Source organism: Pan paniscus, chromosome 18 (genome assembly GCF_029289425.2).
Source record: "Pan paniscus chromosome 18, NHGRI_mPanPan1-v2.0_pri, whole genome shotgun sequence".
NCBI classification, from domain to species: domain Eukaryota; kingdom Metazoa; phylum Chordata; class Mammalia; order Primates; family Hominidae; genus Pan; species Pan paniscus.
The window spans coordinates 890,921-916,294 of record NC_073267.2 but is presented as its reverse complement, the minus strand read 5'-3'; the positions used below and the strand labels follow the sequence as shown (position 1 = coordinate 916,294).

At 65.1% G+C, this 25,374-nt stretch overlaps 2 protein-coding genes across 44 annotated transcripts; both read right to left on the bottom strand.

Moving 5' to 3' along the window:
- Window positions 1-838: 838 nt before the first annotated feature.
- Window positions 839-6,804, bottom strand: RHOT2 (ras homolog family member T2). 21 transcript variants are annotated; one of them, XM_008960910.4, is made up of 19 exons: window positions 6,648-6,803; window positions 6,473-6,531; window positions 6,315-6,396; window positions 6,185-6,228; window positions 5,274-5,327; window positions 4,706-4,758; window positions 4,523-4,631; window positions 4,323-4,424; window positions 4,107-4,205; window positions 3,880-3,991; window positions 3,677-3,797; window positions 3,168-3,252; window positions 2,947-3,089; window positions 2,765-2,865; window positions 2,562-2,692; window positions 2,379-2,456; window positions 2,120-2,242; window positions 1,815-2,017; window positions 839-1,524 (listed from the first exon to the last, which is right to left on the bottom strand). In XM_008960910.4, the coding sequence occupies exons 1-19, from the start codon at window positions 6,682-6,684 to the stop codon at window positions 1,398-1,400; spliced, it is 1,863 nt and encodes a 620-aa protein (XP_008959158.2). In that variant the 5' UTR covers window positions 6,685-6,803; the 3' UTR covers window positions 839-1,397. The 21 variants fall into 21 exon arrangements, with proteins under 21 accessions (XP_008959158.2, XP_003808861.2, XP_063453986.1 ...); XM_003808813.5 differs by having other exon boundaries at window positions 3,880-3,988; XM_063597916.1 differs by having other exon boundaries at window positions 839-2,017; window positions 6,648-6,804.
- Window positions 6,805-7,053: 249 nt separating this feature from the next.
- Window positions 7,054-25,366, bottom strand: WDR90 (WD repeat domain 90). 23 transcript variants are annotated; one of them, XM_063597908.1, is made up of 41 exons: window positions 25,234-25,366; window positions 24,806-24,897; window positions 24,493-24,669; window positions 24,298-24,406; window positions 23,951-24,121; window positions 23,556-23,664; window positions 23,393-23,460; window positions 22,912-23,015; window positions 22,619-22,834; window positions 22,123-22,191; window positions 21,207-21,317; window positions 20,979-21,124; window positions 20,846-20,903; window positions 19,496-19,614; window positions 19,175-19,336; window positions 18,940-19,070; window positions 18,754-18,870; window positions 18,106-18,341; window positions 17,772-17,911; window positions 17,422-17,552; window positions 16,747-16,877; window positions 16,295-16,456; window positions 15,986-16,114; window positions 15,628-15,743; window positions 15,513-15,553; window positions 15,263-15,394; window positions 14,537-14,640; window positions 13,983-14,085; window positions 13,538-13,659; window positions 13,209-13,368; window positions 12,924-13,114; window positions 12,652-12,820; window positions 12,380-12,491; window positions 11,648-12,038; window positions 9,083-9,205; window positions 8,760-8,934; window positions 8,534-8,664; window positions 8,286-8,429; window positions 8,092-8,211; window positions 7,895-7,979; window positions 7,054-7,452 (listed from the first exon to the last, which is right to left on the bottom strand). In XM_063597908.1, the coding sequence occupies exons 1-41, from the start codon at window positions 25,241-25,243 to the stop codon at window positions 7,295-7,297; spliced, it is 5,475 nt and encodes a 1,824-aa protein (XP_063453978.1). In that variant the 5' UTR covers window positions 25,244-25,366; the 3' UTR covers window positions 7,054-7,294. The 23 variants fall into 23 exon arrangements, with proteins under 23 accessions (XP_063453978.1, XP_054955841.2, XP_063453979.1 ...); XM_055099866.2 differs by having other exon boundaries at window positions 11,867-12,038; XM_063597909.1 differs by having other exon boundaries at window positions 22,619-22,831.
- Window positions 25,367-25,374: the final 8 nt, after the last annotated feature.

Genomic DNA, 25,374 nt, shown 5'->3' with positions numbered 1-25,374 from the left:
GAACCCCCAGGGGGCAGGGCTGCAGTTGGGATGAGGGGACCTGCTCCTGGGAAGGCGGGCCAACCCCTCCACAATGGAGGTGACAGATAAGACACGTGTGACTACGGCAGCCCCTGCAAGGGCCACTCAGAGGGCTTCTCCTAGGGTTGCAGTGGTCCCAGAAGACAGGCTGTGGGGGTACAGCGGGCTCAAATACCATCAGTCGGGAGGGACCTCAGGGGCCAATGCCACAAGCTCCAAGGCAGGGCCCATGTGGGCCAGGACTTGGGAAGGGGCCCCACCTGCCACTCCCTAAAGGCAGACATGGGAGGGGGGGACCAGGCCTTCTGATACTTGTCCGGGTGACCTTGGGAAGGCCATGCCCTGGGTCCCGAGAAGCAGGCATCTGGGCTCAACTCCCAGCCCGTCCCTCCCTCTGGCCCATCCTGCTTCCCTCAGGTCAGGGCCCCAGGGTCACCCCGTTCTGTGGCAGGCAGTGACCACATCTGGTCACACAAGCCCAGGTTCTCGGCGCAGCTCAGCCAGGCTGGCAGGACGCTCTGGGGAGTGAGTGGGCAGTGCCTGGGCACACTGGACCCTGAGAAGGGGTCAGTCACCGGGGAAACATCTCAGGCACCGGCGCCCCCCAGTCCATGCCGGGCGCAAACCGTCCTCCCGCAGTGGGCTCCCACTCCCAGACCACAGGACCTCCAAGGACACTGGGCTCCCAGGCCATAGCAGCCCAGAGTGGACCTTCCAGAGGCCATATGCACACGCCTGAGACCTCAGAACAGTGACCCAGGAATGAAAGGAGGGGTGGCGTTTCCAGCCCACATAAAGACAAACAACACATTCTAGGTTGAATCAAAGCAAGTTGTCTTCAGAGACTGGGATCCGAGATAGAAAAGACACAGTGAAGTTTAATCAGGAACCCAACCTCCGGTCCTCTGCTACAACCACGGAAACGGCTCCAAACTTGAGGGGGGACCCCCCAACGCCTGCTTTTGGCCCAAAGCTCTGCCTTCCAGCCCTCCTCATACCCACTGGCCACCCAGGACCAGGAAAGGGGAGTAGAGCCCTGAGAATTCTGGGTCTGGGGTCACCAGCTCCCACACCTGTGCTCCCCGGCCCCACACACGATGCCCAGAGGTGGGCAATCCCTGACAGCAGTGGCCGGCACTTGGGAGCTCCTGCTCAGCCACCTGCCACGGCCCACCCTGGGGGTCTGGCAGGAGCCAGGGCAGTGCATGGCAGCATGAGGCCCCGCTGCAGATCGACTGCCTTCAGAAACAAAAAGTCCCGGCGCAAAGGCGTTCCCAGAGTGGCAGCCTGGCCTGCACCCCAGCTGTGCTGCCCCTGCAGAGCCCCAGCAGCGAGCCACACCCAGGTCAGGGGAGGGGGCTTGGGTACCAGGGGCCTCACTGGCTCTTCACTAGGACCCTGTAGAGTGAGAAGCTGAGGACTGCGGCCACGGCGGCCCCGACAACCCCCAGCAGCCCCCGGAGCCAGAAGGAAGAGGGATGCAGCTCTGCGTGGACCAAATGTCTGGAAGAGAGAAGAATCATCTGCAGATACCTCAGGCACATGCCCCCAGCTTGCTGCTGGGCACCCTCCCATGTCCTGGACTCACAGGGCCCCACAGGCGGGGATCCCAGACCAGAGGCACAGCCAGTGGAGGCCAGGCCCTGGAGGGACATGCCTGGGCACTGCCTCCCTCTGCCACACAAAGCTCCACCCCGCCACTCTGGCCCCAGTTCCAGGCCTGACGCCACCGCTGCCCACTGCTCGGATGACAGACACTGCTAGTCCCCAGGGCTGCGCTACTGGGTACCCACGGGAAGGCGGCCATGGTGGCGAGCTGGGTGAAGATGGTGGTGCTGGGCTCGGCTGGGCCAGCACAGGAGAACGGCACGGGAGCGGGTAGCCGGTGCTTGCGGCAAAACTCGGCTGGTGATGGGCCAGACACCGCAACACCTTCGGGCAGGTCGGCCTTGGAGGAGACAAAGAGGCAGGGGGTCTGCCCGTCCATGTAATGGTGCTGTGGGCAGAGAGTGGTATGAGATACAGTCCTGGGGTGGCAGAGGCACAGCTGGAGGGACAGACCCTGCCCCATGGCCACGTGGCCCCTGCAGGGCCCCACCTTGTAGACGCTGGCACAATGTGCAAAGGACTTTGGGTCACTGCCATCAAACATCAAGCAGGCAACGTCACAGGTGGCGTCCAGCGATGTGGCCAGCAGACCATCTGTGCCCACCTCACAGAGCTGGGACAGACAGTGGCCTTAGGAAGGGTCCCTGGGGCTCGGTCCCCCTAGGGCCATGCTGGGCCAGATCTGCCAGGCAGGCCTGGGTGTCCCCGGGTCCACCCTCGGGCACAGGCCGCGCCGCCCCAGCACTCACGATCAAGTACTTCTCCTGCCCGTTGACCTGCACCGTGTCGATGGCGTAGCCGGGAGGCTGCTCCCTCGTGTCCTGGTGCTGAGGGAGGTGAAGTCCTGACACTCGCTGGCTGCAGTGCCCCCCCAGATTGCCCTGCCCTGCCCCTGGAGCCCCTGGGGTGGTGGGGGAGTCTAGGGTGCTTACCCCCAGGCCGCGGCCGAGGAAGGCCTGCAGGAAGGCAGACTTGCCCACTCCACGGGCCCCCACCACCTTGCACAGGAGGACGCTCCGCTGCGTCTGTCCCTTCTCCTGGTCCAGCCTCTTCTCACGGGTGACTGTGAGGATAGACACGGGTTAGGGCAGCTGCCAGGATGCTGGGCCCAGGCCCAGGGAGGGTGGGTGCCTACCTGTGATGGCATGGGCCTGGGAGTCCTGCTCACAGAGGGTGGGGTAGCCCAGGTAGCCTAGGTGTCCAAGGCAGCTCCGGACGTCCAGGTAGGTCACCAGGCTGGGGGTGGGCGGGAGGCAGGCACAGTGTTATGGTGGGGAGGGTGGTGCGGCAGGCGGGCATGGTGTGGGCCGCACTTACGTCCACTGGCAGAGGTATCCGTGCAGGGGCAACCGGCCGGCCTCTGTGCGGACTGTGCGTGGGAGCTCGGGGCCCCAGGGGGCTGCTGGGAACACACTGAAAAGGCTTTGCAGCTCCACGGGCGAGAGGGCGCCGTCGCGGTCCTGCAGAAGGAGGGATGTGGTGATGTGTGTGCCGGGGAGGGGGCGGGGGCAGGGGCAGGGGACTCGCCATGCTCTCACCTGGTCGTGCTTCTCAAACACTCTCTGCACAAACTGGTAGCCAAGGTGGTTGAGCTCCGTGCTGCAGCCGGGGGGCACGCGGAGCCTGCAGGGAGGCCACAGCCCGTCTAGCTCCCAGGAGACTCTGCAGCACCACGCTCAGCCCATCTGTCACCCTGCCAGCCCCGTCGGTGCAGCCGGACCCTCCCTACAGGACCCAGAGGCTCCTGTACGCCCCCGACCTTGCAGCTGCGATAGGGGAGGAGGGTGCCCACCTGGCTCCAGCACGTGGGAGGCCTGGCTGAGGCCCGGCTGAGGCCCACAGGCCACACCCCAAGCTGCCGACCCCAGCAGGGTGAACAAGCCACGCGCGCGGGGTTGGCAAGGGGCCAGCCCCCCCGACTCAGAGCTCTGTGGATGCTGAGGGGTTCAGGGCACAGCCAGGCAAGGGCACGACCCCAGACGGCCTGCTGAGCGAGACCTTCGCTGACCCTCGGGGAGGGCAGGCCTCAAGCCCCGGCATCACTCACGGAGGGGAGAGATAGTCCGCAGTCAGCTCCAGGGCGTCGCTGTAGCCGAAGCGCCGCAGTATGGTCCAGGTGGTCTCGTGCCGGCCGCGCTGGATGAAGAGCGTGTTCAGGAAGAGGAAACCTGCACCGAGACAGAGCAGGGGGAGCACCAGGCACAGCCCCCTCCCCACACTCCCCAGGCACAGGCGGGCACCCGGCCTCACCATCCAGGGTCAGCCGGTCCTCCCGCACGCCGCCCGCCACGTTCCTGCACACCACCGTCTTCACGTCCTCCAGGGCCTGCGGGGCCAGGGGGTGCCCAAAGCAGGATTTCTGCTTCCGAGAGAACGTTGTTGGGAGTCAGCCAGCCACCCGGAGACGGCCCGTTCCAGTCACTAACGGCAGCGGAGGTTCAAGGGGGCTGGGCACCGAGGGTGGGGCGGGGGCACACCTGGAAAGCGTTGAGCTCTTCGTCACTGAGCGCCTGGTCCAGGTCCTGATCTGAGAGCCTGAAGATGCGCGTCAGCGCCTGGGCGCACGCGGGCCTCAACTGTGGGGATGTTGGCTCAGCACCCTCAGGTGACCCACGCCGACCCACCACACCGCCCCACCCAGCACCCCCTGGGCCCCTGGGGAACCAGTGTGCGGGGCCCCAGCCGATGCTCACCTGCTTGGCCTCAGGGTCATAGAGGGGGGCTGTGGGATGCAGGACGGCCTTCTGGGCGTAGTAGAACAGCTCTGAGATGTTCCTCAGGTTCTTGGCCGAACACTGGGAAAGTGGGAACAGCCTCAGGGAAGTGTCCCGAGGAGGGCACCGACTAAGGACACAAGGAATGAAGGAGGCGGCCCTGCCTGGGACCTACTCACCTCCACGCAGGTCTCAATCTCGGGAAACTGGCTCATGATGGGGAGCACGGCCTCCATGGAGCTCCCCGACCGCAGGTCTGACTTGTTGCCCACTAGGATGATGGGCACCCTGGGTTGAAGGCCCATGGTCACCAGGGGCAGGGGAGCCAGGAGTCCCAGCCCCTTCCACATCCCCCTCATTACCTGGGCCCCCGCGTGGTCCCCCCATTCACCAGTGGGATCCACTTAGTTCGAATCTGAAAAGCAAAGCCTGGCTGTGAAGTGAGGCTGCCCGCGGGCACATGGCTCCCAGCTGGAGCACGAGCCTGGCTGGGGGAGAGCAGAAGGGGGAGGTCAAGGCCCACTGAGGGCCCAAGTCCCGGCCACAGGAACAAAGCTGGTGGGAGAAGGCAGGCAGCAGGTGCAGCCTCATCGGTCTGACCCCAATGGCTCCCAAACACCCCCAAGTCACTGGGGCCCAAGCCTAGGGCCGCCCCCAACGCAGGCCCTCTGCGGGTCCCCCCCGGGGGTTTGGAAACTGGGGAAGAAAGAGGGCTGCCGGCCTAAATGGCTCAGACTGCGGGACGTCCCAGACCCTCTCAGGGGAAGTGGGATCACAGGAGAGGGCTGGGTGACTCCACGTCAGGCAACTCCACGTCAGGCTCCCCAAAATGCTGTGAGCGATGGCACTGGCCACGGGTTGGGTGAGGGTCCACCTGGGCCACCACCGGCCACTGTGTCTCTGCTGTTGGGGTCTGCACTGAGGGCTCACCTTCTCAATGGTGGCCTCCTCAGAGACGTCATACACCACACACACCACGTTTGCCTAAGGGAACAGTGATGAGGTGTGGGTGACAGGGCTGCTGGCTCACCACCGACGACCCTGGCCGTTCCACGCCATCTGGAGGCTCCAGGAGGCCCCAGAAGCTCACAGGTAGCATGGGTGCAGCTCTGAGGCTGGGAAAGCCCAGCCTTCCCTAAAACCTGCCATCAGCCTGGTGTTGGCAGAGCAGGCACTCCCCAGTGTCACACTGGGAGCTGCTGCTGAACCCTCAGAGAAGCCTCTTCCCCGCCCACTGCCAGTGCAGGGACACCAGGCCCCAGAAGCATAACTGTGGTCGGCAAAACCCTTAGAGCAGAGAGCTCAGGACAGACACAGCCACACCTGCAACCCAACACCCTGTAAGACTGCCGCCGCCTTGGCCCCTGCCTCCCCCCTGGCTACAGACAGAGTGACAGGACCGCAGTAAGGGGTGCCAACAGCAGGGGCTGCCCTGGGTGGCTGTGGCCTGTGCCCTTGCCTGGAGATGTCCCCGGCACACGTGCTCTGGTACTGGGAGCTCCGGGTGCCCGGAGGCCGGGACGGTGGGCTGGAGCACACAGCACGGGGACGTGGCGCACACAGAGCCCACAGGAAGAGTAAACGCTGCTGCCACCCCGGCAGGAGGGAGGGAGAGCCCGCGGGGAAGGGTCCTGTTGTCCCTGGAGCACTAATGGACTGAGCGGTGCCGGCTCCCAGCGGGGTGCGTGCGCTGTAGGGGCCCCAACAACCCTCAGTGCGGAGGTCACAGAATTATCAGGGCCAAGGACACCCTGAGCACCTCGGTCCAATCCCCCAGCCTGCGAAGCGGATTAGGCCGAGCCCGCGCCCAGCCCCTCCCTCGTCCCGCGCACCACGGGTACCTTGTGGATCTCCTCCCGCAGCTCCTCGTCCGTCTGCTCGGCTTCTAGGGGGACAAAGAGACTCCACTGCGGACCCAGCAGGCCCGCCGGACCGCTGCGGGCCGGGCCCCCGGGAGGCTACGGCCGCTACCTGAGTAGTCCACGATGTGGGTGGGCACCTTCTCCGGGGTGACGTCCGCGGGGATCGTGATCTCCTCCGCGCGGGGAGGGACCTGCAAGGGACCCGCGCGCTCACCAGGGACCCCCGGCTGGGCCCGCTCCCACCCCCGCGGCGGGCGTGCCCCTTACCTCCTCGGGGAACTCCTCGCCCACCAGGGACAGGATCAGCGACGTCTTCCCCACCTGGGCTGCGCGGGGCGAGGCGGTCAGCGCGAGGGCCAAGGTCACGGCGCCCCCCGACCCCCGAGACCCTCACCCCGCGTCACGGCCGCCGCAGCTCCGAGACCCCCGGGCCGGCGCCTACCCTCGCCCAGTAACAGGATGCGCACGTCCCGCCTCATAGCTGCCGCCCGGAGCCGCTCCCCGACTCGGAACCCGGCCCCGACCTGGTCCTCAAGCCTTTCGCTCTGCCCCCGCGCCCGCCCCGCACTTCCGGTTCTCGGCCCCGCGCTGTCCCCACACTTCCGGCCCCGCCCGCACAGCCGCACCAGCGAGCCGGGCGGGCCAGAGCGGACAGGCTGTGCGGCGCGCCACCGTGTGGACGCGCCGGCCACGGCGGGCAGCGCAGGCTCCTGGCGCCCTGGCAGGCCGACCGGCCATTGCTTCACGGCACGACAGGGGCCTTGACAAACAGCCGATTAAGGGACGGGCAGAGGCTGAGCTCAGGCCAGGAGTGACCAGAGACAGCCAGTGCAACAATGCACCAATAATGCAATAAATGCCCATGTTTATTACAAGATAGAAACATTAAAGATTTCTTAGGCAAAAGGGCAACAGGTATGAAAGTATTTACAGGTCGCCAAATTTACAACAGCTTGCTCCAGGAGATTTACATGAATCCTGGCCTGTCCCAGCATGAGGCCATTGACAACCTGGCGCCTCTGCCAAGCCTCTGTCCAGGTGCCTGGCATGACCAGGCGTGATGCCCACCACCACAGTCCCTGCTGCATCTCAGCGGCCGGGGACCTCCCACACAAGGATCTCGTTGCGGGCGGCCGTGAAGAGCAGCCTGGCGGACGGTGTAAACCTGCACAGGTGCACTGCATTGTCGTGGCCGGCAAAGTCTTGGGCAGTCCCCATGGCACAGTCTACCAGCCTCAGCATGCACTCTGTGGGTAGACAGTGCAGGTGGGCCAGGGCCAGGGCCAGGCAGCACTCAGAGGGCTCCCCCAACCCACCCAGACTGTCCCCACTGGGCATGATGCTGGTCGGGGGAGCTGGTGCTAAAAGGGCTCCTGGCTGTGCCCTCCATGTGCCACTGGGACTAGGGGGTCCATCACTGCCAGGCTGTCGGCCTGCAGCTGGGCCAGTTCCCTCCTTAAAAGTCGCTGCCACGCGTGCATTCAGGCCCTGTGCTGGGCGCTGTGCCTGGTTCCTCACCTGCCTCATCATCTCCTGACCCCAGGACCCTCTCTAGGGCAGATGTCCTCACCCCACCCCAGAGACGAGGAGCTTGGGGCACAGGTGAGGCACCTGTCTTGGAGCAGGGCACCAGTCAGCCCACTTGGCCCCCACCTAAGACAGGCCCAAACTGCATCCACCAGCACTCACCAGCAAAGCCAACAGCCAGGAGGTGGGTCCCGGGGGACAGGCTCAGGGACATGGCAAAAAAGGGCAGTGGTATCTTCTCCACCACCTGTGAGCAGCCAGCGTGAGGCTCCAGGCCCGTGGGCTCAGGGCTCAGCCAGGCCCCACCCACCACCCTGGATCCCTGGGGCTCCCAGTGACACGCGGGCAACTGCGTGTACCTGCTTCTGGCAGAGGTTGTAGATGATCACCTCCTTGTAAACACCGGGGCCCACGTACATCAGGAGCGCCCCATCCCAAGGGCAGAAGGCAGCGAGGGAGGGTGGCAGGTGGCCCTGAGTCTGCAAAGGCGCAGCATGCTGCGGTGGGGTGGATGGGTACCGGCCCCACCCACAGTGCCAGGAGCATGGTTTACCTCCGTGGTGGCAGGCATTGGGAAACTCAACCAGTCCACAAGCTCACAGCGGTTCCGCAGCCAGTCGGAGGCCCAGACGCTGACCCGCTGGTCCCCACTGGCAGCCAGCCATAGGTCTGTGCCCTCCACCCCTAAGTCTTCACACTGGGAATGGAGTAGGTGAGGGCCGATAGGTGCCTTCTGCCAAGATGGTGCCTGCCCCCACCAGCACCCAGGCCCCCTCTCCCCAGCTCTTGGGGCTGCTTTACCTCTTTGCACGTGACACAGATGGTAGAGATTGGGGCGCCCTGGTGGTCACTCAGCACACGGAAGGTTGTCCCTGTGCGGGGGTGGCTCACAGCCACGAGCCCATCCTTGTCTCCAGAGAGGACAGTCTGACCTGGGACCATGCCGTCACCCTGTGAGCCCCCAGCCCGGAGACTGGACCTGGGCCAGGTCAGGACGGCACCATCCCCCACACACCCAACTCCTCACCGTCAGTGGAGAAGGCAACACTGGTCAGCGCCACCGGGTGGGGGTGCATCTTGAGCTCCATGGCCGTGCGGGAGATGCTGAAGATGCGCAGGGAGCCGTCACCGTAGCCGGCCGCTAGCCGCTGCTGCTCAGGGCGGCCACAGCACGGGGGGCTCCATGCCAGGCAGAGGCAGCTCTGGGGACCCACAGTGGGGAAACTTCAGCACTCACAGGGGCCCTGGGGACACACACCCAGGCCAGAGGGAGGAGGCGGCCCCGCCCATGCCAGGCCCCCCACCGAGCAGGCCCCCATCCCGCCCCCGGCCCGGGCACTCCCCACACACCTGGTTCAGCACCTGGAACTGGATCACAAGCTCCATGCTGGCCAAGGCCCACACCCGCACACTCCCATCCTCACTGCATGTGGCGCAGTGGGACTCCCCGGGGCTGAAGACCACCTCGTTCACCTGGGGGAAGCCGTAGCTAGGCTGGGGGTGTTGGCCCCTGGGCAGGGTAAAGGGACGCAGGCATTTCCTATTCCAGCCCCCAGGGCCGGGCTGTCCAAACCAGAGCATGTGCCTCTGGCCCCGGCCAACTCCACATGGCGGAAAGGAGCAGTGCCAGCCCCCGTGTGTGTCCCTGCACTAGATCTGGGTGAGTCCAAACCAAAGCAAGCCCACCAGCCAGTCAAACCCGGCGGGATACCGAGGAGAAAGCTGTTCTGACAGCACCTCCAAGACAGGAGCGTGGCCGTGCGTCCCTAGCAGGCTACAGACTGAGGTTGCAGCGAGCACGCCATGCAGTCGCATTCCTCCTCCCAAAACCGCTGCACGCCGATTGGGGGGAAATGCAGACGTGTCATTATGCAGGTGCCACTGACGGCTGGGACTGCTGGACTGGCAGAAAGGAGACACAGCTGCCACTCACCAGTTAGAGGAAGCGATACAGCCTGGCACCAAATGTGAACTTTAAGTGCAAGTGGGAACACGATGCACTTCATTAAAAAAAAATCAGTTCAGCCGGGTGCGGTGGCTCATGCCTGTAATCCCAGCCCTTTGGGAGGCCGAGGCGGGCGGATCACGGGGTCAGGAGTTCGAGACCATCCTGGCTAACACGATGAAACCCCGACTCTACTAAAAATACAAAAAATTAGTCGGGCGTGGTGGCGGGCGCCTGTAGTCCCAGCTACTTCGGAGGCGGAGACAGGAGAATGGTGTGAACCCGGGAGGCAGAGCTTGCAGTGAGCCAAGATCATGCCACTGCACTCCAGCCTGGGCGACAAGACACTCCATTAAAAAAAAAAAAAAAAAAAAATTCAGTTCAGCTGAGCAATGAAGGACTGCAGGGACTCGCTCAGTCCATCTCCCCAGGAGGGCCCTGGGCCCTACAAGGAAACGGCGAAGTCCAGGCCCAGGCAGAACCGCCCAGGCAGAACCACACAGGCGGGGCCCAGAATTCCTCGCACTTCCACATCACAGGAAGGCCACCAGTGACCACGGGCTCAGGTCGTGGACTCAGGACCCGAATTTCCCGGCTCTGGTGGATGGACACACACATGATCTATCCGTACAATGCAACAGTATTTGGCCATAAAGAGGGATGACTGGCTTGGCACACACAGTGGCCGGGATGACCCTGGAAACCATGCTCAGGGTGAGAAGCCAGGTGAGCCAGTTCCTACAGAATATCCTGAACAGGAAAACCCAGACACAGAAAGCCACTCAGCGGTCGCCAGGGGCTGGGGAGGCGGGAAGCGGGGAGCGAACAAGGAACAGGCACGCACGGGGTTTCCTCTAGCTCCACAGCTGCTGAATAGGCCGAAACCACCCCCTGAAACACACGGAGCTGGTGCTGTGACTACACCTCAGCAAACCTGCTTCCAGAAAAGTAAACAACCCTCACCTGTCTCAAACTCAACTTTCTTTGCTGGCTATCGTCATCTCCAAATACTAAAGACAGGTTTCTAAAGAAAGAAGCCAGGGGCAACTGGATGATGGGACTCGGCATCAAGGAACAATCAATCCCGTGGGGCCCAGCTGACCACACGCAGAGCTGTTACACCCACAGGAGGAAGCCCATGGCCACAGCTGCTAGACCAACGCCACGCCAGAAACCTGGTCCAGCAGGGGAAGGACTGGCACCTGTCCTGCCGCCCCAATTCCACCCAGGAGGCCACCTCTCCTAAGGCTGCAGCTGGCGGGTGAGGGGGCGACACGGTGGCTGCCCCAACCCCATGAGGCCACGGAGCTTCCAGACCAGGAGGTCCCAGAGAGATGAGTGCTGTGTGCTTCTTGGAGACGCAGCTCCAGCACCAGGAGGCTGCAGGCCAGAGCTGGGCTTTACAGGACTAGACCCAACACCAACCAGAACCTGACCAGACCTGACCCAGAGAGAGCAGAATTTGACCCAGTAGCTACCTGGGCCTCCTGACCTCTTGAGCCTCAGGGAACAATCCCATGAGACTGAGTCAGCAAAGCCAGTCTATGGGAGGTGCAGGGACAGACGATGTGGGGTTTTTCATCTTTTTTTTTCCTTTGAGATGGAGTCTCACTCTGTCGCCCAGGCTGGAGTGCAGTGGTGCAATCTTGGTTCACTGCAACCTCTGCCTCCTGGGTTCAAGCGAGTCTCTTGTCTCAGCCTCCAGAGTAGCTGGGATTACAGGTATACATCAAGAGGCCCGGCTAATTTTTGTATTTTCAGTAGAGATGGGATTTCGCCATGTTGACCAGGCTGGTCTCGAACTCCTGACCTCAGGTGATCCACCGGCCTCGGCCTCCCAGAGTGCTGGGATCACAGGCATGAACCACCACGCCCGGACTGATGTGATTTCTTTGACAATTACAAAAAACAAAAAACAAACAAACAAAAAAACGCAAAGCAATAGCAGGGAAAGGACGGTTTGAGAAGACCTGCAAGGCCTGCCAGGCGGCTCGCTGGTGCAGACACAACCGGGACGGCTTTGAGGGACGTGCACACCCAAGACTTCCCCGCTGGGAACCCCAAGGCGGCCGCTGCGAGCCAGTGACGGCAGGACTTGGAATCATCTGGGCTGGTGGAGATGGAGCCGGCAGGCAGGGAGGGCACCAGGTTCGGCTGCCCCGCCTCCGCCCAGGCTGGAAGTCCCTCACCTTGCTCCTGTGGCCACTGATGAGACGCGTGCTGGTGCCCTCGGCCCAGCTGACAAACCACAGCGTGCCCGCCGTGGTGCCCACGACGCCCATGTCCACGCTGTCATCGAAGCTGGCGCTCACCACAGCCCCGTCCAGCACCAGCTCGTGTTCCATGAACACAGAACTGGACCTGAGGGTGCAGGGAAAGAGAGAACAGTGGGTCTCAAGGCCGACGACAAGAGCCAGCTGGGTCCCCAGCCGAGGCAGGGCCCTCAGCATTGCGTCTCGGGACCTGACTGTGCCCTCCCGGTGGAAGAAGAGAAAGCCCGTGGAGCTGGGGCTTCTGGGCCCGTGCCTGTACTCGACAGCAGCCAGTGAGGCCCAGGCCACACCCAAGCCTGTCCCTTGGAGGGGCTAGCAGGCGGCCGGTCTGCAGGGCGGCCTTTGCGGGGGCGGGGCACTGGCTGCAAGCCCCAGTCAGGAACACCAACACCCACCTGCAGCCAAAACACGTAGGGGTGAACAGCTCACCTGGCGCCTGAGCCCTTGCACCTCAGCTCCGACACAGCCCCCACAGCCCACAGGCACAGCCGCCCCGTGCTGCTGCCGCTGACCAATCGAGAACCCGAGAACAGCAACAGCCCTAGGGGCAGGAGGAGCCATAAGGGGCCACGGCTGCCTTCCCAGAGGCCCTGGGTCACAAGGCTGCCCGGACACCAGGGCTACAGATGAGGCCTCTGCCCCAACTCTGAGGATCCCAGGTAGGGGTCCTGAGGGCCACAGGGCTTCTGCGGGGCACTCACCAATGCCACCGTCGTCCGCCTCCCAGGACAGGAAGCAGCGGCCAGCACGCGTGTCCCAGACACAGACCTGGCCAGAGCTGGTGCCACAATAGAGCAGGGGGGGTGCCCCGTAGCAGAGCGAGGTCAGCTCTCCAGCCCCCACTGCCTCTGGGACCGGCTCTCGACGCACCTGGCAAAGTATGAGAGTGGCCATGGGTCAGCAGTGTCCCGGGGCCCAGGCAGATTCCACCCCACAAAACAACCCCTGGGCCCAAACGCCGAACGGGTGGCACCTGAAGGCTGATGTCTGCCCCGCGCAGCTGAAGGAGCCAGAAGGTGACAGTGCCCTGGCCCACACAGGTGAGCTCGCCGGCGTCCCAGGGGTTGAAGGCCACGCCATGCACCGGCTCCGGGAGGCGGGTGGAGGACACGAGGTCATAGGTGGCCGTGCCCCACAGGGCGAGGGTGCGGCCATCGTGGTCCCCTGGGAAGGACACAGAGCAGCCACGTCAGGTGCACAGGTGCAGCCCCCCTGGGGTCTAGGGAAGCCCCTGGCCTCCGCCCTCCCTCCCACTGACCCAGTGTGACAAGAAGCCTGTCATCTGGTGAGAAGGCCAGGGCCAGCACGGTGGTGCTATGGGGGAAAATGAGATGCTGGCAGAGGCCGCCAGACACGTCCCAGACGCGGATCTGACAATGGGCGGTCGTGCTGCTGCGGCCCGAGGCAGAGGCCAGGACCTGGCAGGCAAGAGGGCAGGCGTGAGTGGGGAGGCCGTGGCTGGCTGGAGTGGAGGCTGGGGTGGCCGTCTGCTCCGTCTTTGGTGGTGAGAACCCGCACCGGTCCGGGAGCTGGGTTCTGCCGGGCACGGTGGCCCTGGGAGAGGAGGAGGGCGATGCAGGCGGGCACCTGGGCACTGTGGCTGAGGGCCAGCGTGGAGATCTCCGCAGAGTGGCCGGACCAGTGCTGCTGCGCGCCGGAGTGCAGGTCCTCCACCACCACCAGGCGGCCGCACGTGTAGGCAAAGAAGCCTGTGCGCAGAGAGGGCGGGGCCTGAGGCCGGGCAGGGGGGGCGGGGCCTGGGGAGGGGCCGAACAGGGGGCGGGGCCTGGGCCGAGCCGTGGGGCGGGGCCAAGGGGTTAGCATTGTCCCAGCTGCGCCCTCCCCATCGTCCAGTAGCCAAAGTGCTTCACAGGACCTCAGCTGGAGCGCCAGGAGGCGCTACCGGGAGAACAGAGCCCCACACTGATGGCTGGCGCTCATTTGCCACCAGGTCCTGGCCTTGGGGTGGAGAGAGCTGGACCACGCGCGGCCGCATCTTGGCTGGGGGTGGGGGTAGGCTCTCGGCCCCCACCTGTGTCCGGCCTCCAGACCATGTTGGCCCGCCCATTCCCGCTGTAGCCGACGACAGCCTTCAGACGCAGCCACCCACCGCTGGCGGGAGGCAGGCAAGTGCCCTGCGAGGAAGGAGACCCGGATGCTGCTGGGGCTCAGCATGGCCACCTGTGCCCCAAAGCCTGCACATGGGAGGCTGTTTTGGGGCACACCCAGGCCAGTTGCAGAGAACACCCAGGGGCAGACGGGGAAGCTGGGGTGGGAGGTGTGGGAGCTGTGGGCACTCTGTGCCAGGGCCAGGAGGGGCACAGGCCCGTGGGGCTCTCATCAAGGGCAACTGCTGGGTGAGAGGGGAAGGCAGGTCAGCAGGAGGCCACCACAGAGTCCCGTCTGGAGGCCAGCGGAGGGCAGGGGTGGGGGTGTGGGATGAAGTTGCCTCCAGGAGACAGGCGCCCAAGGGCCAGAGCCATCACCTTTGGCGACCAAAAACAACCCTGAGGAGGTGCTGGGGAGCCCTGCGGGGGGCCTCTGTGCTTGCTGGGATAAAGAGGGCTCCCAGAAACCACTCCCCACCTTGGCAGAGTGGGGGCTGCAGCTGACCCTGGCAGGCGTGAAGGCCTTGCAGGAAGCCAGGTAGGTGGTGCGTGGGGCCCCCGAATTCCTGGTGTCCCTGGCGCCTGGCAGGGAGGAGGCAGAGTTTGTGGCATCACACTGCTCTGAGCTCTTCAGAGACCCCACACTACACGCAGTCTCCCCACAAGCCCCTGGTCTACCACACAGTGAGAACTGCACGACGGGGCACAGGCCAGAGCCACAGACACAGGCAAGCTGTGTCCCACTGCAGGTGACCTTGCCTCGTCACATGGGGGACTCACCGACCTCCCTCAGGCCCCTGCACCGGCACCGGCGTCCCTGCCCTGCCCTCCACTGCTCACGGGGTTGGCCGGGGGGACGGGGAGGCAGGGCGAGCCCCCAGGAGCCCACTGCTGCAGCCCAGGCCCCGTCTCCAGCCCTGCCAGCCTCCTCCTCCGTGAGCACAGGTGGGCCTGAGGCCTGCCCAAGCCCCTCGGGGTCACAGCTCTCCTCACAGGGTCCTTCCTCATCTGACGGGGACAAGGTGCCTGGGGCCAAGGGGGAGAGGAAAAGCTGCCCCCACCCCGACCCCACCGTGTTCCACCTGATGAGCAGCGATGGCACCTGCACCCCAGAGCTGGACGTGCGTGAGTACCTGCTGCCACTGGGCCTGTGCCCTCTCAGACCCCCGAATCCCCCCACTCCTCCAGGACCCCTGCTGCTCACCATCGCCACCTTCGGGAGGCCTGGCACAGACGCCCAGCCGTGGTGGAGATGCCTGAGATGGCTTGGGGACCTGCTGCCGGGGGAGCTCGCTGGCCCTGGATGCTGCGTCCTCCAGCGGTCCTGCGCCCAGGCCTGGGGAAGAAGAAGCCCTGTGATGTTCGGGAAGGAAGAGGAAGGGCCACTAGGCAGACACAGGACGGGCCCCAGAGTCAGCCCAGCACCTGCCCCCCAGCTGAGCACAGCCACTCACCTGTCTTGCAGGCTGGGGGGGCCCCGGGGAAGCTTTGGTCGCTGGAGAGGGAGGAGAGAGGGTTTCAGGAGGGCCTGGGGGGCCTAGGCAGACACAGCTGAGAGCAGGCACTTGCCTCTCAGTAGCGGCCAGGACATCCCAGAGGAAGACGGCGTCCCCTGCGCTGAGGACCTGCTGCTGGTCAGGAGAGAAGGCCACAGCCTGCACGGGTTCCGAGTGGCCGATGTACACCTAGGGGTAGCGGCGTCACATGCAGGACCCCGAGGCGGGGCATGGATGCTGCCGTGTGCTCAGTCCCCAGGGACGGTGAGCCCCACACAGTGTGAGGCCCCGGAGGCACAGAGGATCCTTGGGGGGTCACTCTCACCCCTCACCTTCTGCTCTCCCTGCCCCCACCCACGCCTGCAGGGGTCTCCAGGGCCACCTGAGGAGGCTCCTGACCGCCAAAGCCACCTGCCTCCCCACGCACACACCTGGGGGCCTGGGCTGGCCTGTGTCGCGTAGTCCCACACCTTGATGGTCCGGCCGGCGGCAATCAGCAGGAAGCGGGCGTCCTCACTGAGCGTCAAGGAGGGGCAGGGCTCAGGGTGGACACCAGGCAGCTGGAACACAGTGCTCTTGGGAAATGCCGTGTCTCAGGAGAGTGGCCAGCAGCCTGGGGCCTCCCTTCGTTGTGGGTGTGGCGACGGCCCCCCACCCAGCTGGAGGGGCTGCAGGCACAGAGGCCAGGCCTGGACAGCACAGGGAGGGCCAGGTCGGCGGGCCACAGCCCTGAGGCTCACCTCCCGGATGATGCGGCCCGACACAGCATCCAGCACCACGACTCTGTTGGATGAGGTGGACACCAGCAGGTGGCCCAGAGCTGCAGGGCCAAAGCACACAGCCATGGCTGAGTCCAGGCGGCTGCTGGCCAGGTCCAGAGTGCCGATGTCAACTCGCAGCAGCTGGGGGTAGCGGTAAGTGGCCGACAGTCAGGGCCCCTGGGCAGAGCCGGTGCCACCCAGGGTCAGGCTCGGGAGGGAGGTCCCGGGGACACGCACTCGGCACCCAGGCAGCACCTGCCCTGCACAGGAACCTGGCCGCACGTGGGCCCCACATGGCTGATGTGTACTCTGTGACAGGAGGCGGGATAGGGCCTGGGTCCTGCTCCCGAGTGGCCGTGACCTCCCTCCTGCCCCTCCAGCCAGCCTCTCATGGCCCAGTCTCCCTGGACCCAGGAGGGCTGCGGACTCACCTCATCAAGGGAGGCCGAGCCCATGACTGTCACTGTGCACCTGGAGGGTCCCACGAAGGCCAGCAGGCGGCCATCCCTGCTGACTGCCAGAGCGCTGGGGCTCGCGGGGGCATCCGGGCATACCATGTCCGCTGTGGCCACACGGGGCAGGGGTCAGCTGGGCGGGGAGGGAGTGCCGGGGTGCGCGTGGCCAGGGCCCAAGGAGGCCGCCGCCCCCGCCCCCACTTTCGGGAAACACCAGCCCAGGAGCACAGACGCATCACACCGGCAGAGGATCGCCAAGGTGCCAGTGGGCGCCAGGCGCTGCCAGGGGAGCTGGGAGTCCCCGTGGGCCAGCAGTAGTCACAAGCGACCACTCAGGGGGCCCAAGTTATGGTGGCTGCAGGACACGGCAGGTGCCCATGCCTGGGTCTGACTCCAGCTGCTGACCTGGAGCTTGGGCTGCCTGCCGCCTCCTGGGCACAGACCCGCGCTGACCTCTGGCCTTGGGGTCCAGTGAATGCTAAACCATAGTCTCCTCAGGGCCTTGACAAGGTTACTGAGGCGGCCACGCCCCCCAACAGGACCCAGTCGGTGGACCAGGAAACCGGCATGTGTGTCCAGGTGTTGGCCTGCACCAGACCCAGGCCTCCCCTGCCCTGAGGAGTCCCCCAGAGTGGCTGCAGGGGGCCCAACCTGCCACTCGGAGGACATGCCACTGGGGGTCCGCACAGCTGTACTGGGCCAGGGAGCCCTGGGAGCAGGAGCTGAAGAGCAGGCGGCCGTCAGGGGTGGCGGTCAGGCTGGTGACAGCTCCTCGGTGGCACCTGCAGCACACACAGGGACCCCGCTGGCCCTAGCCCCGAAGCCCAGGTACCATGGGGTCCCTCGACCTCCAGCCAACCAGCCTGGCCACGGAAGTCCCCATGGGGCAGCAAAGGGTGGGGCTCCAGCCAGCACTGGCCATCCTGCACATGACCCCCACCTGGCCACCCCAGCTTCCACCGTGGGGTCTCCGTGGGGCTGGTGGCCAGCTGGGCACTTACGTGTGTTCCACCAGGACCTCAGCAGCCTCCAGGCTGAAGGAGCGCACAGCCCCACTGCTAAAGCCACAGAAAAAGGTTGGCCTTGTGGGGTGGAAGGTGACAGCGCACGGGGCTTCCTCTGATGATGTGAAGTCGTATAGCTGTGGGACAGGGGCCATGCTGAGGGGAGGGCAGGGATCTCAAGGGCCCAGGGGCTCTCCAGGCGGCCCAAACTCATGGGGCCGACACAGGCTGGAAAGTCCAGGTCCCTATAGGCCCCCCTCACCCCCGCTGACAAACCCCAGCTTCAGGACCTCCTGGCCCTCCCTGCCGTGCTGCCCCTGCCAAACCCCACCTGCTGCAGGGTGGCCAGGTCCCAGATGCGGACGGTGCGGTCCTGGGACACGGTGGCCAGCTGTCCCCGCCTCTGCTCCATGGCGAGGGCCAGCACCGGGGCGGTGTGGGAGCGAGCCAGCATGTGGTACACCCGGGACAGCGTGTCCAGGAAGCCCAGGTGGCCCGAGGAGGTGGCAGACAGCACACGGAGGCCATCGGGGCTGACACAGACTGAGCTGACGGGGCCCTCGTGCTCTGTGGGTGGGGTGGGGTCAGGGGCCTCCAGGGCCACCCCGGGGTGAGCCGCATGCTCAGGCTTCGGGTCCCCGAGACCCCAGCAAATGCACTCCCTGCTGCTCAAAGTCCCAGGCTCCACACGGCTGCAAGATGCAGCTCCCTCGAGACCACCACTCTTAGGCTAGGCGGGACCCAGGCTGAGGGGCTTCACACACTACCCACGTCCCACCGGGCCCTTCCGTGAGGCTGCCCTGCAGGCCGCCCTGGCATCAGCCGCCCCAGGGCTCTGGATACGCCACTTGGCCCCGTGGCACCCTGTGCAGCCAGGAGCCAGGGCGGCTGACAGCAGAGCCCCGGGGACTGGGCCTTCCCCGCCCCAGCATCCAGGCGAGGCTCTCCCGGAGTTGGGAGAGCGTGCCCACAGCATCACCTGCCTCCAGGAGCACCGAGGAGAAGTCCAGGGGCCAGAGCCGCAGGAAGCCGTCCTCAGAGCCCACAGCACACATGGCCGGGGAGACGCTGAGGCTGCTGATGGCAATGCCGGGGCCTGGGGGCAGGGAGGCGTCAGTGCATCGGTGTCCCTGCCACCCTCGCCACGTGGTGGGCGCCCTCTTACCTGAGCTGAAGGTCTGCTTCTGCGGGTGGGGACCGCCTGGAGTCCGTGTGGGGAGCAGGCGGCGGGCATGCCGCACGACCATGCGCTGACAGTCAATCTCCAAGATGTGGCCACTGCGGCTGCACACCAAGCTGCCCGAGGAGGCGGCAGGGAAGGTGAGGCCCTCAGGGAAGGGGAGGCCCAGGCACCAGGGCCCCCACGCCGGGGCAGGCCGTGGGGAAGGGCAGGGACTCACAGCATGGCAGCTGAGGGCTCCGGGCAGCCGTCCCGGGCCTGCTTGAAGGCGAGGTCGGTGAACTGCAGCGCGTGGTGCTCCCCTAAGTCCACGGGGCAGGAACGCAGCGCCCCGCCACGCAGCCGCCAGAGCCGCACGCTGCCCTGCCCGCACGACGCCATCCTGCAAGGAATGAGGACTGAGCACCGCCGCAGCCCGCAGCGCCCTGACCCGCCGGGAGACGCAGCAACGCACAACCAAGCCAGGGGGAGGTGCTCGGGCCTCGGCCCCCACTCCGGGCCCAGACCCTCTCCCAACATCGTGGATGGGCAGCTGCATCACCTGGTTTCATCAAAAAAGGTGACCCGGAAGGCCTGGACGTCAAAGTCAGTGTGCGCCTTTGCCAGAACGACCACCTCGCCACCGAGGCCCACCTGGCCGGTGCCCCAGGCCACCACCATCTGCAACAAGCCCAGGCTGAGCCCACATGGCAGGGCCAGTCGGTGCCACCTCGATTCTGCAAGGCCCAGCCGAGCCCCACCCGGAAGTGGCTTTTCTCTCACGCAGAGACCAGCCTCTGAGCATGCGGCCGCGGAGAGTGGAAGGAAACCAGCCCCTCCATCTTCTCATCCTGAAGCTTTGGGACTTCTACAGAGACCCGCAATGCTGAGCACTGCAACCCATTCACAGAGAAGTACGAACCCACCCACAAGCCGGAAGGTGGATAAAAAGCAGCTCGTGGCTGGGCACAGTGGCTCATGCCTGTGATCCCAGCACTTTGGGAGGCTAAGGTGGGAGGACTGCTTGAGCCCTGGAGTTTGAGACCAGCCTGAGCAATGTAATGAAATCCTATCTCTACAAAAAGTTAAAAAAACAAAACGTGAGACCATCCTGGCTAACAAAGTGAAAGCCTATCTCTACTAAAAATACAAAAAAAAAAAAAATTAGCCAGGCGTGTTGGCAGGCGCCTGTAGTCCCAGCTACTGGGGAGGCTGAGGCAGGAGAATGGTGTGAACCTGGGAGGCGGAGCTTGCAGTGAGCCAAGATCGCACCACTGCACTCCATCCTGGGCGACAGAGCAAGATGCCATCTCAAAAAAAAAAAAAAAAAACAGTTAGCCAGGTGTGGTGGCACACGCCTGTGGCCCGGCTATCTGGGAAGCTGAGGCAGGAGGATGGCTGGAGTCCAGCTAGAGGCGGGGAGGTCAGGGAGGGGGTCGAGGCTGCAGTGAGCTATGATTGCACCACTGCATTCCAGCCTAGGTGACAGAATAAGGCCCTCCCTCAAAAAAAAAAATGTTTAAAAAGGTGCCCCCACCAAGATGCTGGGTGCTTCGGCTGTGTGGAGGTGCCACTGATGCCCAAGCGTGGGTCAGCTGCAGGGGCTCTGCCACGTGAAAATCTTACAACCGCATCACCAGCAGAGAGAACGAGGCGAGGTGTGTAAACGCTGGCTTAAACCGACTCCGATGGCCGAAAAGCCGAGACGTGAAATGTGAGCTGCTGCTGGTGGTTTTTGTGCAGGGCACGGGGGCGGCATGAACACCAGAGTGCAGGGAGCCCCACCACAGGGAGGACACAGAGCAGGGACCCAGGGTCACATGAAGCTGGAGTTTCAGAAAACCAAGACCCTTCCAGCTGTCTGCATGCATCAGGACGGCCCCACCCCAACCCCCAGCCAGGGCCCTGTTACCGTCCTCCCGTGGTGGTCCTTGCCAACCCCGCAGAGAAGGGCCCCGCTGTCAGAGAAACTGTGAACAGGGAGGAGGCGGTCAGTGTCGCCTGGGCTGACCCCCACCCCCTGCATGGGGCAGACCTGTGCTCACCTGAGAGAGCAGACAACGTGCATTGGGCTCCGGAACAGGCACAGGCACCGCCCGGTCTGGAAGTCCCAGAGCCGCATCACACTAGGGGCCCTTGCCTGGGCCGAGGCCAATAGTGAGCTGCTGCCATCCAGCGCCAGGGCGGAGACCTAGGAGGCAGAAGGGTGAGGGAGGGTGTAGGGGCTGCAGGTGTGAGCTGCCCCGGGCCCAAGGTGGGTGGGCAGCACCTACCTTGTCTGTGTGGCCAAGGAAGAAGCGCTGCTCCCCCGTGTCCACGAGCAGGACGACGATGACCGCATGGCAGGGGTACACGACAGCCGCCCCGTCTGGGGTCCACAGGGCCTGGCACAAGGGGGCGGGGGGCTGAGGACCGGTGCTACGCCAGGCCCCTCCTGGCTGCCGGGAGGTCAGCCTCACCTCCCACTCCAGCCCAGGGAGAGGGGGTGGCAGGCCTGGCACACACACCTGGGCACACAGCCACCCAGGGGCAAGAGAGAACACACACCCTGCACACACTACATACACGAGTCACAGGCTGCACGTGTCAAAAGAACAGCTGGAACACTCAAGCAGACACGTGTACACACATGCACAGACGCCTGTCCTCTAAGCCCCGCCTCCAGTGCAAGAAACTCCGGGGTGGGGGTAACAAAAGGCCAAAGGGCCCCCAAACACTCAGAGCAGGCACCCAGCAGGGCCTGACAAGGGCCCAAGGCCACTGAGGCAGAGGGGAAGGCCACCTCCTCTGCCATGGGGCTCCTCTCCTAGAAGGCCCACGTCACCCATCAGGGACCTACAGGTTGTGCCCACAGCCTGGCCCCACACTGCTGGTCTGGATCATCAGAGCTCTAAAGACGTGAGAGCTCTGGGTCTTCGGGGGGAGCACTTAGCCCAGCCAGTGAGTAAGAGATGCCCGTGACCCTGAGAGCCCCCGGGCACCAGGAGGTGACAGCAGCTGTGGGCGGGGCAGATGCCTGAGCACGCGGGAAGCAGCGGACTGCAGGGGGATGGGACCGCTGTGCCAGGGGGGCTCGGGAGCCCACACACAGCCACCACAGGACATAGGTCTCTCCTCTCTCCCCGTTCTGTACTCAGCGCTCGAGCCGGCCAACGAGAGCTGCTCTGGACACAGCCGCAGGAGCCTCACCTGTCTGGTGCCGTGGCCCCCAAAGCCGATGACGCCCTTGAGCCTCAGGACTGGGTCTGGGAGGAAGCCCTGAAACAGCCATTTGCATCAAAGTCCTGGGAGGCTCAGCCAGGTCCCCAGAATGCCCGACCAACTCCGAGCCCCGCCAACCCCTAGCTGGGTCCTGCCTCTCAAGAAGACTGCCCTGGTCCTGGGTGGCTCCTGCTGGCTGTGGTAAGGTGGAAGCTGGGACTCCAGCTGCACTGCCAGACCTTCGAGGGTCCCCCACAGACCACCTGGGGCTGACGCATTGGGGGTGAGCAGAAGCCCTTCCTTACTCTTTGTGGACAGAGATTCTTCCCCAAAGCCGCCTCCCGCCAGCTCTGCTCCTTGCCAGGAGGCTGAACAAGAGGAGACCGTCGGAGGCACATCCGTTCTGAATGCATCTCAGGGCGGGCTACCAGCTGCCCCAGCCTACACCTCACCAGGCCCCGCCTGCTGTGGGATGGGCACTCACTTCGCAGGAGCCGGTGCGGGCCACGGGCACCTCAGCCGACTCGTGAGTCAACACATGGGTGCCGGCAGCAGCCGTGTGGACGTCAGAGGCCTCCACCTGGGCCCAGGGCTCAAGGCTATGGAAACCGGGGCCATCCGCGTTGGAGGCGTCTGAGCGCTCTTGGGACAGGCTGACCTCCGGGAAGGGCCTGGGTGCCAAGGGGGCCCGGCCGGACTGCTGGGGGACAAGTGCCCCATCAGCGTCCTGGGCCATCACACCCCAACCCCATCTCATAGGGCGAAGGGGGTACTCACGGCTGTGGGGCTGGGCGTCTGGACCACTGGAGACACACTGAACCGCACAGGTTTGCTGGAGGCCACCAGGCAAGGGAGAGGCTGTGGCCCCGGCCCCAGGAGGACTACAACAGAGCAAAGAACCCCAGTGACCCAGGGGCCAGCTGTGCAGATGCCTGGTGAGGGTGACGCCTGGGGAGGGCAGCAGCAAGTGGCCCAGCCTCACCGGCTCTGCAGGACCCACAGCCAGTATCCCCACTTCCACCCTAGGCCCTGAAAGTCTCCTCTTCCAGCTAGAAAGCTTGGGGCCCCCAGGTACCCCTCACACAGACTTCCCACCCTCGTGGTTCTGGGAGCTCGGACAACCTACGGGCTTCCCTGGGTCCCTGCACCAGCTGTAGCCAGCACACCACTGGGTCCTTTCCCAGCCCTGCCCTCTCCTACCGAGCCCCACGCACCCTACAGGCCTTAACCTGGGTCCCCGCTGACCCCACAGACCCACCTGCCTCAGGAGGGGAACAGCTCTTCTCAATCGGCTTGGAAGGCACTTTCAAGCTCTCACTTGGAAACCTTGGCAGGCAGAGGGAGAGTCAGTGTCTGGGGGCCCAAGGGCCACCCACCCTCCCACCACCGAGGCCTCCCTCGAAAGAAGCAGAACCACTCACCGGACGTGGATGTAGCGGTCATGCCAGCTCTCTCCCTTGGGCACAGGGAATGCCATTTCCCGAGGCATAGGAGTCACGGGCAGCTTTGCCCACTGGGCCCCAGAGATGGCTACAAGGAGCAGGGTTGTTCCAGGTCAAGGGAGGCTGTTTAGCCACCTGAACACGGGGCACCCGCCAAGGCACTGCCACGCCACCAGCCCAGCCACCGCCCCACCCCAGGGCTGCCTCTGGGATGGGTTCTGACCCCAGGGCTGCCTCTGGGATGGGGTTCTGGCCAGAGCTCAAAGACAGCACAGCTCGAGCACTGTATTTTCCCAAGCACCCTGGACTTGGGCCTCTCCAGGGCTGAGAGCATGGGTGAGATATGGAGTGGGGAGTGCAGGTGCGGCCCTCACCAGGCTCAAAGCACAGGTCACTGGTGTACAGGTTCCTGACCAGCAGGCTGGCGCACAGCCTGATGCTCTTGAGATGGCCATAGCACCGGTTCAGGTAGACCAGGAGAACGTCCTGCAGATCGAGCTGCAGGCAGGTCCAGCGGGCTCCGGAGGGGGCCAAACCCACCAGATCTGCAGGATGGGCACTCAGGGTCAGCGCCCACCCTCCTGACAGCCCCCGACTTCCAGAACTGTGAGCTTGTGCCCCCGCCAGGTTGTCCTCCAGGCCGCAGAGGAGCCTCACTGGGCCTGCACCAGCTCCCTCCAGCCACCTGTCCTGGATCATCCACACCCCATCTTGGTGTCACCTCTCTGAGGTGTCCTGGCCTCCAGGACCAAGGGAAACTGGAGCCACGTGGCCGTAGACTTAAACTCCTTGAAGAGGTTGGAGAAAGACACACGGATGACTTGGTTGTCCTGTGGGGACGGAGCAGGGCCGTGAGGACACAGGGGCCGCAGGGGTGCCGGGGCTCCCACGCAGCCCCCAGCCGCGGGCTCCGTACCTTGGAGGACACATCCAGGTGGATGACGAAGTGCTTGCTGGGCAGGGGCCGAAAGAGCACATACAGGTATCGTCCCGTCAGCCCCAAGGACTGGGTGCTGCTCTTAGGGAGCTGGATGTAGTTGGCGGCAGAGACTGAGCCCCGAATGCGATACACGGCGCCTTTCAGGGTCTTGTCCTGGAGAAGCGGCAGTCCGCATCACCGACAGCACCCAGGAGAAGTGCAGCGGGGGCGAGGGGGCCCTCGGGGGCGGGGCAGCTCTCCTGGGGGCAGGGCAGGGGTGTGGGCTCCGGGCGAGCCCCCGGCCGCCTACCGTGACCACGGCCACGTCCCCCTGCTTGGCGGAGCGCTTCCACTCGTCCACCCGGAAGTGTCTGAAGACGTTGAGGAACGGGTGCTGCCACGCTGCGGGGAGCGGGCGCCGGGCGTCAGGGGACTCGGCCACGCGAGCCGGGGCCACTGCGGGGCTGGGCCGGGCCTCGGGGACCAGGCAGGAGCCGGGGCTCTCCGCGCCTTCCCCGGCGACGCCAACGCCAGCTAGGCTGGCGGGACGAGGCCGGGCGCCCGAGGGAAGCCAAGCTCCGGGAGCCCGAGGGTGGGCGCCCGGCAGACGGGACCCTGCCTGAGCGGGGACTCTGGCCTCAGGGCCTAGGCGGGGGCCCTGAGCGCTCCGGCCGCCGACCCTGGACCCCGGAACCCCGGAACCCGGGACCCTCGGGACCCCCGCCAGCCGCGCGCTACCTCGGGCCATGGCGCCGCCGCTCGAGCTTCCCGCCTAGGCCTCCGCGCGCCCAGCGCAGAGTACGCCCCGCGACGCCAGGCAACGGCTGCCTGGCAACGGTGCCACTTCCGCCATTACTTCCGCCGTCATGGCGGCGCCCT